This window comes from Psammomys obesus, unplaced genomic scaffold (assembly GCF_907164565.1).
Source record: "Psammomys obesus unplaced genomic scaffold, mPsaObe1.curated_primary_1811, whole genome shotgun sequence".
NCBI lineage: Eukaryota > Metazoa > Chordata > Mammalia > Rodentia > Muridae > Psammomys > Psammomys obesus.
This window is the reverse complement of record NW_026596073.1, coordinates 4,061,747-4,075,949: the sequence shown is the minus strand read 5'-3', so window position 1 is coordinate 4,075,949 and position 14,203 is coordinate 4,061,747. Positions and strand designations below refer to the sequence as shown.

General features: G+C 36.6%; 1 protein-coding gene across 2 annotated transcripts in view; it reads left to right on the top strand.

The window, feature by feature from the left end:
* The first annotated feature begins 8,273 nt into the window (after positions 1–8,273).
* Nav3 (neuron navigator 3) overlaps positions 8,274–14,203 on the top strand; it is a 329,995-nt gene continuing 324,065 nt past the window's right edge. For both annotated transcript variants that reach the window (XM_055626040.1, XM_055626039.1), the window contains exon 1: positions 8,274–8,516. In XM_055626040.1, the coding sequence (XP_055482015.1) occupies positions 8,274–8,516 (243 nt within the window). The remainder of the gene's footprint in view (positions 8,517–14,203) is intronic.

Below are 14,203 nucleotides of genomic sequence, written 5' to 3'. Positions count from 1 at the left end.
TTATCTAAGAGATTTTGTTTGAATAGTCGACTCAGTACCATATGTATATATTTTGACTTGGCAGGAGGAAGACACATCTCCCTGAGAATATCCATATACAGCGTGCTTCCAAACCTTAGTGCATTTGCTTTTCATTACAGTTTCTAGTTGAGAGGCCTTCTGAATTTTGTGGATTTTATTCAGTCATTATCAACATCAGTAGCATAGCATATGGGTGCCATAGAGAAGACGCAGACAGTTTCCAGTTCTCCCAGGCATTGTAACCATCTGTAAAAAGTAATTAACCACTTTTTTATTGCATCTTTTGTCCCTGTTGATTCTCTCTCTGTTTTAACTACTCCGTGAACCTTCATTATCCTTGCTTCAAAAACTACTACTTAGTCATATCTTGGATTACTCTGTCCTCAGATACACCATGAGATTAGTACCAGTCTGTGTTCCATTTCTTCTCAGATATCTCTGGACAACAATGGTCCAGTGGCTAATCTGGCAACAGTTATTTTAAGATAGACCAGTGTGCTTTCAGTGTTAAAAGCCACTAGAGAATATTCTCAACTATGCACTTATTATATCTTTTTCCCAATTTAATGTCCTTATCAAATCTGAAGATAAGCTAACTTAATTAGTCAAACAATTTGTAAGACACCTGAATAAAACAATTATTTTTTAAGGTTTATGGAAGATGTCTAAAGTAAAGATAATAAATAATAAAAGGACCTGGTCATGCAAGGTTCAAATTAAGTACACATCTTCTCAACTATCAAATGATAAGTCCTGCAAAGTACAGATCTTACATTCTAAGGTATAAAGAAAATCGATTTATTTAAATGTAGTTAGAACTTTTTGCCATCATTATGACTCTTATTTGTAGGTTTGGTTTAAGTCGAACAAATTCTTAGCAAACATTCCTTCCAGGTGGTGGTTTGTTGAATGAGTTGGAGAAAACTTTTGAATTTTACAGTGTATCCTCTGAGTAACTATGACCTTAGTTTATTAACTTCTTGACCATGGTTATAATTTTGGGTATTTGAAGACAAGGTCTTATGTGGCCCAGACTAGCCTTTCAGTTTTGTGGAGCTGAGATTGACAGTCAATTCATCCTTCTTTTTTATCTCTGAAGTGATGAGGTTATATGTATGTACAACACAACTGGATTTTAGTTTTATTTTTTTTAACTTTCCTCTAGTTCTCATAGTAATGATGTTCTTTAGGTTGAAATGAGTTGGCAGGTTCAGACACATACTAGATTTTCTAAAAGTTATTTTGTTTGATTGGTTCTTGTCAGTAGATGCTGTTCAATAGAGTTGGTTGACAGTGATTATACTCTTCAACTTTGTATTTTAGTCAAAATGAAATATGATTGCCTAGTACATCAAAGACTTTTTAATTTTTTATTATTATAATTTATTACAATTTATTCAATGTCTATCCTGGCTGTGTCTCCCTCCCTCATCTCCTCCCAATCCCACCCTCTCTCCTACTTCTCCTCCTATGCCCCTCCCCTAGTCCACTGATAGTGGAGGTCCTCCTCCCCTTCTTTTTGACCCCAGCCTATCAGGTCTCATAAGGACTGGCTGCATTGTCTTCCTCTGTGTCCTGGAAAGGCTGCATCTCACAGGAGAAGGTGATCAGAGAGCCTGTCTCTGAGTTCATGCCAGAGACAGCCTTGTTCCCCTTACTAGGGAACCCACTTGGAAACTGAGTCTATGGGCTACATTTGGCAGGGGTTTTAGGTCCTCTCCATATATAGTCCTTGGTTAGGGTATCAGTCTCTGCAGGGCCCCCAGGGCTTAGTTTTATTGGCTCTGTTGGTTTCCTTTTGGAATTCCTGTCCCCTCCACGTCTTTCTATCTCCTGCTTCTGCCCAAAGTTTGGCTATGAGTCTCAACCTCTGCTTTGAAACCTCGATCAGTAGAGTATTTCAGAGGCCAACTGTGGTAGGTTCCTGCCCTATTGCCTGTCTTCTCCTGGCTTCCAATATCTATCACATTTGTCTTTCTGAATGAGGATTGAGCATCTTCCCTAGGGTCTTCTTTGTTGTTTAGCTTCTTTAGGAGTATAGATTTTAGTATGTTTATCCTATAATTATATGACTTATATGAGATTTCAACTTATACCCATCAAAATGGCTAAGATCAAAACTCAAGTGACAACACATGCTGGAGAGGATGTGTAGAAAAGGGAGCCCTCCTCCATTGCTGGTGGGAATGTAAACTGGTACAACCACTTTGGAAATTAATCTGGTGCTTTCTCAGAAAATTGGGAATAGTGCTACCTCAAGATCCAGCTATACCACTCCTAGGCATAAATCCAAAATATGCTCAACTGAACAACAAGGACATTTGCTCAACCATGTTCATAGAAGCTCTATTTGTAATAGCCAGAATCTAGGAACAAACTAGAGGAATTGATAAAGAAATTGTACATTTACACAATGGAATATTACTCAGCTATTAAAAACAAGGAAATCATGAAATCTGCAGGCAAATGGTGGGAACTAGGAAAGATCATTTTGAATGAGGTAACCCAGAGGCAGAAAGACATCAAAGACCTTTTAAAGCAAAAAGCAATATATATATTTTTTATAAATCTAAGCCCTTATTTTCCCTTTTGATCATTCCTAAAGTGCCAGTGTATTCTAAACTCCAAAATATTTTTAAATGCCACTTAAATAATTGTTTATTGATAAATATGTTGATTATGAAGGCTTAATGAAAACATTACATAGCACTGTGAGGCCACATAAGGACACTCCTATAATTCCAATTATTTATTCTAGGTAAAGAGAAGCAGAATAATCAGAGAAAAATCTTTGGTAGGAAAATCAAAGCTCTAATCTTGAATGCTTTGTACTTGACAAAATTTGGGGTTAAATTTAAGAATATTATAAACAAGACTAAGAACCACAAATCGAAGTCCTTGTGTGTGAGTCTCTCTCCTCTTCAGCTTTTATACAGTTGTGACTCTCTTTTCATATTTCAAAGGCAAGATCATTGGCTCAGAGTTTGCCTTTCTGCTGGGTCCCCCACCATTTGTAATTAAAGTCCTGCCAGCTTTTCTACTCAATTATTTTTTAAATAGTTCTACACTGAGCTGCATCTTTGGGTGGTCCAAATTATCTTCCAAGGTACCAGTAGTACTTTTGATGGTGATCTGCTCTGAAAATTGCAAATATTTTGAGTGATATTTCTAGACATTTTTTTGAGTTTTTTTAGTTTAGATGGGCTGTCTTGTTTTCAATGTGAGGATTATAAAAGGAACATTTCTTTTATATATCACCTTAATACCATGGTGAGAACATGAACATATTAGTTTCCAGATTTTACAATTTGTTAGGTGTTCTGTAAATTATAAAGTACTTTCTCCAAGAGATTGTTTCATTTCTCGATCACAAATAGTGAGAGTTTCTTATTTTCCCATGTTACAAAGCTAACTGAACTGATGTACTTTTTAAAAAATTGTTCAAGAACTCTGACTTGTGTTCAAATTTCTTCCATGATTCATCAGCAAGAAGATACATGTCTTATTTAACCTATTGGCTCTTTCACATGTAAACTATTTCTCCATTAAAAATAATAATTTATGATACTAGAAAGAGTAGGCAAAAATATTATTTTGTAGAAAGTTAATAAATAGGCTAATTGCAAAACAAGATTGTATATTACATTAAGCCTTCAATTAAGGATATTATTAATTAAGTATAGATAAACATTTAGTGTAATCAAAGCACAATCATGATTATGCTACTTGACAACATTCAAGTTCATGTTTATATTAAATATGCAATTATTTTTCTTGAAACTCTTTGTAATTTCAATTTTGATTCTATTTGATAAATAGAATATCAATTTTCTAAAAAAGTAAAAATATTAAGAATGAAATCTATCTTTAAACATTCTTAAGTGTTAACCCTCTCTCATCAATTCATTCACTCTTTCCCTAACCCCAGTATTCCCCTCTATCATATCATCTGTAGTCTAGTGCCCCTTTTCCCTTCAAGTATGTACCAATGACCCCTTTCCAGGTATCTGGCTTCCATAGGTATTCCACGCAAAATCAAATATTTGTAGCTAGGATTATTCACATGTGAGAGAGAAGAGAGAACATGTGTTTCTAGGCTCCCTAGCCCTGTTTTAACTCAATTACTTTTTCCACTTCTATTTATCTGAAATTTTTATAATTTTATTTCTTTACAACTGAATAAAATTTGACTGTGTAGATATACCACATTTTAATATCCTTTTATCAGTTGATGGACAGGTGGGTTGATTCCATTGTCTAGTCATTGTAAATAGAGTAGGCAAATGAAGGATGGTGTTTTAAAAAGCCATATGGAAAGGTAGCACTTTGTATAGTAATCAAATTGTAATTAAAAAAAAAATCAACTTTAAAGGGAGATACCCTCTATGGCTAGAGAGTGCTTCTCCTAGATGCAACAGATTCCTAGATAAAAAAAATCCCAATGCAACATGCAGGGTACCTCCATTTTTGGTTAGGGAGACCCCAGAGGCCTCAAAACAATACAGGTTCTTGCCTGTCAGAACTAGACCCTATTGCTAAGATAACATCACAAATCTTCATTGCAAGATACAGAAGAATGAAGCTGAAAATAAGCTAGACACTTCCTCCATACAGACTAAGTTTCTTAGTTCCCAAGGTTGCTATGTAGAGAAAAAGGTCATCAAAGGCCTTGCTCAGATGTCAGTTCTACAAGTAGAATATCAGCTTATCAGGCAAGATATGTCCACCTGTGCTGTAGTGGTAAGACTGCCATGGGGATAACTACAGCTCTCTGATTGAATTCCGGGTCTTACACAGGAGGAAATTCATGCCTGGGATTGTAACCTCAGTCAAAAATCTAAGGTTGGTGAGATCATAGGACCTAAATGCAAACTTTCTAATTTTATTTTTGTGGCTAAATTGAGATATTATAAAATTGCCTTCTAAATGTACTAAATGTTTATATCTATAGATAAATGCTACTCTCTGTCTTAGTTAAAGACTTTTTCTCTTTAATAGTAATGAATACAGAAACTTATGTCTGACAAAATACTAATAAGAGATAGTTGAGGCATCCTGACGAAGCAATCCATTGATACCACTGTTGAAAGGCCAAGGGAACTCTGTGAAGAATGGGCAGAAAGAATATAAATGCCGAGAGAGAGAGAGAGAGAGAGAGAGAGAGAGAGAGAGAAAATGGCTGCAAAGTGCTATCTTCTACACGTAATACAGACATTGCAGTCATGAACTCAGTAGCTGCAGTCGCCTATACTGGGTCTGTATAAGAGGGATGCCTCGAAAGTTAGATATGGATTGAGAAGAGACCAAGGAAGCCTTATCTCTTACTGTTCAACTATGAAATGCTGGTAGATTCTAGGAGAGGAAAAGTTATTGCTTTCAATATCTGTTAACCCCCAATGGCCTGATTAAACTCAGCTGGGAAAAAAATCAACCAGCCCCTCCCCCAAAGAAAACAAACCTCCATGAAGACATGAATGTGATAACTTGTAGGAAAAGGAGAGGGCTTGAAGGTGGTGAGAGGGGGAAAGGAACTGGGGAGTGTGACCAAAGAGAATGTATAATATACATGTATGAAATTGTCTACCAATTTAACCGCAAAAAAAAGGAATTCTTCAATAAATTTATGAAAGATACAAAATAAAGTTTGTCTTATTGGTAGAAACTACTACTAAATTCTCAATGATGTAATTCACACATGCTCTTCTACTAACCAATGGGCAGTTTCCTGTATTGAATTTAGGACAATAATTCCTGTATAATTCATGTTTTCTTAGCACTACTCATTGCATATATTTAACAAAATGGAATCTGATATGATTATAATAGAGAAATTTTACAAATTGTCGATTTTATAATTGTATCAATAGATTTGGAATCATTTTAGAAATGCAAAACTTCCAGGTGGCTAAAGTTTGAAAAGCTATTTTTTTTTTAATTACAGTTTATTTACTTTGTATCCCCCCTGTACCTCCCTCCTCCCCTCTGAATCTCACCCTCCCTCCCTCTTCCTTACCCATGCCCCTCCCCCAGTCCACTGATAAGGGAGGTCCTCCTCCCCTTCCCTCTGATCCTAATCTATCAGGTTTCATCAGGAGTGGCTGCATTGTCTTCCTCTGTGGCCTGGTAAGGCTACTTTCCCCTCAGGAGGGGGTGAACAAAGAGCAGGCCAATCAGTTTATGTCAGAGACAGTCCCTGTACCCATTATTATGGAACCCACTTGGCCACTGAACTGCCATGAGCTACCTCTGTGCTGGGATTCCAGGCCATCTCCATGAGTGGTCCTTGGTTGGAGTATCAGTCTCAGAAATGTGCCCAGACATTTTGGATCTGCTGCTGTCCTGTGGAGCTCCTGTCTTCTCCAGGTCTTATTATCTCCCACTTCTTTCATAAGATTCCCTGTGCTCTGCCCAAAGTTTGGCTATGAGTCTCAGCATCTGCCTCGATACCCTGCAGGGTAAAGCCTTTCAGAGGCCCTCTGTGTTAGGCTCCTGTCCTGTTCCCTAACCTCTCCTGATGCCCATCCTCTTTGCCTTTCTGAGTAGGGAATGATCATCATAGCCAGAGTCCCACTTCTTGATTAGCTTTCTTAGGTGTACAGATTTTAGTATGTTTATCCTATATTATATGTCTAATATCCACTTATGAGTGAGTATATACCCTGTGTGTCTTTCTGTTTCTGGGATACCTCACTCAGGATGATCTTTTCTCGTTTCCACCATTTGCCTGCAAATTTCATGATTTCCTTGTTTTTTATTGCTGAGTAATATTCCATTGTGTAGATGTACCATAATTTCTGTATCCATTCCTCAACTGAGGGGCATCTGGGTTGTTTCCAGGTTCTGGCTATTACAAATAAAGCTGCTACAAACATGGTTGTGGAGATGTCCTTGGGCTACAGCTGGGATACCAAGTGAATAAATTGTGATAATAATAATAATAAGAATTAAAGAATTGAGAATGAACTGGGTTCAGAAGTTTCCTGATTCCAGGCTCTTGTGTCCCAGGGTACTATTACATATAGAAATACAGATGGCTTATTAAGAAAGAATCTCAAGAAAAGAGTGATCTAGTAAAAGGAAGCAAGAGCCCCTCATAGGACATTAACAGAAGGCAGACCTCTCCAGTTTTGATTTGTTTTTGTCCCATGTGCTCCAGGTAGGAAAGATTATCCAGTATTCTGCACACTGGCTTCTTTCATGTTAATCTTGGTATTTTAGTTGCTACTCTGCCACATTTATTTTACAAAGTATAGACAATAAGTATGTGATGTGTTTCATGTGATTCCAGAGGTTACTTACACTAATGCCTGACATGCTTAGCCCCTTAACTGTTGTGTGGGACACTGATGTCCTGGGAATGGGAATGCCATAATTGTATTTAGAAATCATGCATCTAATGCCTGGCTTCCTGTGTTTACTGCAGTTTGTAACATAAGCAGGCAAGGTCTGCTGAAGGCTTCAGCTGCTTTAGCTGGCTGTCCTGTTACTCCAGTTTAGCCTGATTTCATGGGATGAAGCAGAATGAACACCATGACTCCTGGCTGTCAAGAGTGAAAAATAGCTGGAAATTAGACAAACAGCTTCATTGCTGAAATTGTTTCCGGGCTAAAAGTTCTTCCAACAGCTGTTTGTTTTGGACATTGACCTGCTCTTTTTTTTTTTTTTTTTTTTTTTTTTTTTTTTTTTTTTTTTTTTTTTTCCGCTTTAGAAAGAGAATGCAGGATGGTTATTTCTGAATTCAGGAAGAACTCCTAGCCTTCCACCATTGTGGTCTTTTGGCTTCTTTGACAATTAAACTGAAGGGATTTTCCTCTCTTCCCTCCTCCCCCCACCCCCACCTGGACCTCTCTCTTCTCAAAGATCAAACTCAGGCTGCTGCAGTGAGAAGAAGACAAAAGTAGGAACTCTAGAATCTTAAAGAAAGGGCTTTGTAAAATTTATTTTGCAGACACTAAGTTATTGAACAGGAGAGAGAGAAAGAATGAGAATGTGAGAAAAGTTTTTCTCTTCTTGAAAGTTAGCTTGAAAGTTATTGTCTGTTTTTCTTTCTTTTTTAAAGTCTAGATGACTGCTAGTTTTGCATAAAGACTCCCTCTCTCTCTCTCTCTCTCTCTCTCTCTCTCTCTCTCTGTGTGTGTGTGTGTGTGTGTGTGTGTGTCTGTCCTCTTTTCTGGAAATACTAAAGCTGGAGTCTACCAGACTGAGGTTAGGAGCATTTTCTTTGGCAACAAGAAGGTACTTTTATAGAAGCCATGCCTGTCCTTGGGGTTGCTTCAAAACTGAGACAGCCAGCTGTTGGGTCAAAGCCTGTTCACACTGCTCTTCCGATACCGAATCTTGGCATTGGTGTATCACGGCACTGTTCTTCAAGACCTTTGGAATTTGCTACACCGGAGTGCTCAATGCTTTCTTGTCAGCTCACATTAAAATCAACCTGTGAGTTTGGAGAGAAGAAAGCCCTGGAGGGAACAGCCAAGGAGAGCGAAGACAGCAAGGTTAGTAGCAGAAGGTCATGCAAACTTAGAAGCTCAAAGAAAAATTTATTTTCAGGTGCACTATAACTTTGTGAGATGGTGACTCTTAACAGAATGCTGGTATAAGTAGAAGTAGAATAATGAGAGCCCATGCATTTACCTTGCAAGCTGTATTTTATCCTGTAGTTGCAAAAGTCATGAACAGAACTCTGATTATGCATACACAATAACCAGCATTCTTATTGATGGAGTGGTTAATTACTTGTTAATATAGTCATTCCAAATATTGCTTTCATTGACACTCATAACTAAGCACAGAGCTAAGAAAAAGGGAGCCTGCTTTCATATATATTACCTGTAAAAGGAGATCTCTTTGTAAAACCCCATGCCTATGCCACTACTTCTCTAGAAATGTCATTCTTTGAGGGTTTGTGTGCTTGCTGCTTAATTTATTGTAACGTGAAGAAAAATGAAGCGCTGTCCCTCTTACTGCAAATTTGTCTGGATTTCTGTTTGCAAAATGAAACCCTGCTGTTTTTCTTATTGCTGATATCACTTTTCAGCCATTCACTTTCTGATATTTTGTGAGCTCTTGATTGCTGAGCCTTCTTCAATCGTTTGCTCCTGAGGCAGAGTGTTAGCACAGCCCTGCAGCTGAGGCCCTTTGCTGGGAATCCATCTAAACCATTGGTTCTCAACCTGTGGGTGGTGGCACTTCAGGGGATCGAATGACCCTTCCACAGGGATCACCTAAGACCATGGGAAAACACAGAGATTTATATTATGATTCATAACAGTAGCAAAATTACAATTATGAAGTAAGCATCGAAAATAATCTTATGGTCAGGGGTCACCAAACGTGAAGAACGGTATTAAAGGGTCACAGCATTAGGAAGATTGAGAACCACTAGTCAAAACCTTCATACGTATCACTTTCAGTGAAGTATTAAACATGGCATTGGACTTTCTAAAGATTTCCAAGTTCACCATCTCATCTCTGACTTGCTAAGAAATAATGGTACATTACTTACTTATACACAAATTAATAAAAAGCAATTGAGGATGGTTTATATACACGAACTAAGTCAATAAATGCAACAGAAGCTAGCCCTTTTACCTAAGTGTCTATTTAGTCTATCTTCTCCTGTTCAGGTTTTTAAACATGGTCCAGCTCTAGCTTTCTTCATAAAACCTTTAGATACCACCTAACTCATTTACTTTAGTGTGTGTATGTGTGTGTCTTGTCTGTAAAAATAGCTACAGTGTCTATATTTGTCAATCTGTGTTTAATTATATACATAACATATAACATTATTATTCCAACATGCAAGATGAAAAAGTCAGAATAACTTTAGAGAAGTATAAGGTATTAATAAAGTAGAATTTTTTTAACTTTATGGAAATATCTTAAAGTGAATACCACACAACTCTATTATATTTTATGCTCACCCAGTTACTTTTCTGGATTCAAAAGAAAATTAGATGATAGCTAAATGATTGATAATAGGTAGGCATATGATAGGTATATAATAAATAGGTAGAGAGATAGATACATAGATTATAAATAAATGTGTAGATAGGTAGAAATTTTCTCTGTGGAACATGACTGTCACCTCATGTGTTCCCTCAAACTTCTACTTTGCTAAAGGACCTTAATTTCAGACATGGCCACTGTAACTCTTTTCAATAGAATTTGAGTAGATCACAAGTGTTAATCAAGTATCTGATATTTTATTTTATTTTTTTATTTTATGTACATTGGTATTATTCCTCCATGTATGTCTGTGTGAGGGTGTCAGATCCCCTGGCACCGGAATTACAGACTGTTGTGAACTGTCATGTGGATGCTAGGAATTGAACCTGGATCCTTTGGAAGAGCAGCTGGTGCTCTTAACTGCTGAGCCATCTCACCAGCCCCACAATCTGATATTTCAATTAAAGTCAATGGCATGAAAAGTTGTGGGAATAAATATGCTTGTAGGAATCATTTTGCTATTAACAGCTTAACAGATTAAAAATGAATTTTCAAAGAAATATGGAGAATGCTTTGGCAGCATACTGAAATATTTCTATGCATCATAAAGAAATATGTTTACAATATTTTAAATTGAAGAACCAAGGAAAATAGCAGGAATGATCAAGGTAGTTATATTAAGCAGAGTTAGGCTTGGTTGAATGTGGCAGGAAAACTCAATACCACACTAGTACTGGGCAACAGGAAACATGGTGGAGAAAGCTGGAGATGTGTGGTGAGATCAGAACATTGCCAGAGAACGGCAACCTCTCCATTTTGCCTATCACCCTCCAATACCAGCCTCCAACTCTCTGTCCTAAGTGGATTATAAGAGTTCCACTCTAGTAAAAATACATAGCCCATTTCATTAAGGTTTTATCATAGCCCATTGGCCTACTTATAGTTCCACAGCCTTACCTAGCTGTGGGAGAAACTGAAAAATGCAGTGTTTATTCTAAGCAGCTATGTGCCCATCTAAAAATTATGGGTTCCATTTCTAAGAGAAGCAAATCCTGGATAGTAACCACAATAAATGGCTGTCATTAAAAACACATTTATGTGGAGTATGCAGCTATTCATTGAACTAAGAAGTTTTATAATCTGGTTTGAAAGAACATATCTCTGACCATGTCAGAAATGTCTTCAGTCCAGCATTCTCTGTCCTCATTTTGCATTAAAATAGATACTGTTGATCCAGTCATCCAAACTTGAACCCTGATGCCATTGTCTGATGGTTCACTTTGCTGTTTTGCAGTCTATGCTTTGCAAGAAGTTGGAGATTTTATTTCGCATTTTGAATTTGTCTCTGTCTACATATGCTTACCCTTGGGTATTTATTTTGTAATAGTATTACAATTACTTCAGATTCTTTTTCTCTTTGTGTCTCTTCACCATCACCCATGAACCCACCTTCTATGCAGCTTAGGCAAACATTCAAGAGGATCTTTCTCTTGCCTCAAAATTTCTTTATTCAGGAGTTCTAGCCTGCCTCCTGTTGTCATTTGTTACTCTTTCCTGGATGTCTTTCCTAGGTGTCTTGCATTCTCCACACTACTTAGTTCTATCTTTAAGCAAATAACATTAGCATTGTAAATAATAATAATACATGATTTGAGGTTTTAAAATTAACCTAATTGCATTATTTTTCCTCTTTTTTCCCTCCCTCCAATCTGTCCTATGTGTGTGCTATGCCCTCTTTCAAGTTCATGGCCTCTCTTTCCTTAATAAATATATTTGATTTTTGCTTCATATTTTGATGTACACACACATGCACGCACACACACACACACATTAGGTTTTGACTGCATACCACGTACAGTTTGAAAATGTTCCATAAAAATGTCAAAGGCTTACGTTTTCCTTTAATGTATCTTCTTCTCATTTCTTATGTAATCTGAATTTTATAACCTCTCTCCTCATATGCATTTGTTTTTCCACTCTGAGATTTTCCTGAAACAAGAAGCAAGATACAACTGTAGATTTGGAAGCTTTGCTTGAGATTCTTGAATTTAAATTTCAGAAAGAAAACTTTTGTTCCCTATACTTTCTACTCTTCCCCACAAAATTATTTCTGTATGTTTTCTAGGTTTACCACTAACTCTTTACAACTCATTCCAAATGTCAAAAAATGCTTATAAGCAAGCATGATGGAAGTAAAAATAAGGAGAACTTAGATCCTTCTGAGAAGATCTGAAGATCTTGAAAGAGTTAGTGCTTTGTTTTATGCTAATGGTAATCTGTTGTTCCTCTTCAGTGATTCCTAAGGATAGCCATGGGGGAAATTACTTCTTTTTCCTGTGTTTACAAAGGACTTAAAGCAATACTTAAAACAAAAGGCAATCAAATCCATTATTTATGATGAGACACTCTGGTTAGTTTAAGCTTTAGTACATACATATATATACATACATAAATACATCTATCCATCAATCACATATATATATGTATATTATATATATATGTATATTATATTCCCTTCTCCTCAAACCATAATATACTATCTTCACTTGTTTCCTATTGTTTAGTATTGTTTTTGAGGTAAGATCTCACTTGTAGCCCAGGACAACCTATAACCCATTGTGTAGGCCAGGTTGGTATGGGACTCATGGCAATCTTCTTTCCTCCATATCCTGAGAACTGACATTACATGTGTGAGCCATCATGACTATATTCTCACAATCAGGAGGGCAATTGTTTTGTGGATTTATAAGGTTGTAAGAAATCTTATGTAAATGGACCATGCCAAAAAAAAATAAATAAATAAGAAGAATCAAAGTCGTTGGTATTTAGTGAGCAAGTAGGAACTGGGTACAGAGGGGAAAAGCAATTTTTAATGAAAGAGTTGTGTAGGCTGTCCAGTGAGTAAAGTAAAGGACAATATTTGGAGAGAGTAGCAGGATTAGATCAGTGGAGAATGAACTAATTAAGTAGACTAGGAGAAGCCTTTTAAGTGAGAATTAGACATAATTAACATGGTAATGATATTTAGATAAGTCATAGCTGAGGGTATCTGAAGCTAATTAGCATTATATAGTCTTGTAATATGCTAGGTAGTAAACCAGGTGCTTCATAGGTTATCATATTTAGTTCTCACACTAGCTAGATAATATAGACACTATTATTGTCCTAATTTTGCACATGCAGAAACTAAGGTTTAGTAAGGTAAAAAAAAATGCCAACCAATTTTTCTGTGATATACTGTGGTGGAATACAGGTTCAAAATAAGAGTGTGTAGTTGTGTAAAATCGTAATTACTAACTAATTAACTAAAAATACCATAATGAAGATATTTAATGATACAAAATGGGCCAAGCAGGGTTACTGATAGCCTTGGTTTTCTTGTAGAAAGTCGGATCTTTTATTTGTATTAAATCACCATTGCTAGAAATTGTAAATAAGTCCTTGTCTATGTCCAAGAATGTAGAACCATGAGGAGAACACAATTAAGTTGACACATGGCCTCTACTGGATTGTATGAGAAATAGTAATGAATAAAAGTAGCCCCAAGATAGATATAGAGCAACAGATGTCAGTTGAATAGATCCCTGGCTCTGGCTTCCAGCTGTTTCCTCTCACAGAGGTTGCCTGAGTGCCTTGGGCTGTCAGCACTCCTGTTGGCTTGCTTACAGGGCAGCCTTTCTAGAGCTGGCCTGCCCTGCAGCTGCGGGTCAGCTTACAGTCCCCTAGGTAGGCTGTGCCTGCACATTCTGTTATTTGTGTTTAAAGAAACATGATCATTCTTTTTCATAGTTATAGCTCTTCTGCAAGTTAAGCTGTTAAGGATGCTTTAATTGGTTTTTGTCTTTGTGGTAGCACTTGAATAAAAATGTTGAAATGAGACTTATACTTGAACAGTTTCTCTATTGGATAAAGACTTTTTTTCTCATCACAATAGATTTATTGTCCTTGTGTAATCATTGGCAGTTTGAAACTGTTGCCTATCACTTCGTTTTCTGTTATACAAAGGTATTAAATATTTCATCTCATTATTGAAACTACAAAATGATGTTAAGAATCCTATCTTCTTACTGAATTTTTTGTTGACTTTGTTCATGAATTTGTTGACAGTTTGCCAATAGGTTGTTTCTTTTCAGTATAATAACCATCTTTCTTTTATCAAAAAAGTAACTGTTAAATATATTATTTATGGAAACATGAAATCAACAGATATGCCATTAATTTTTGAGCAGGGTTT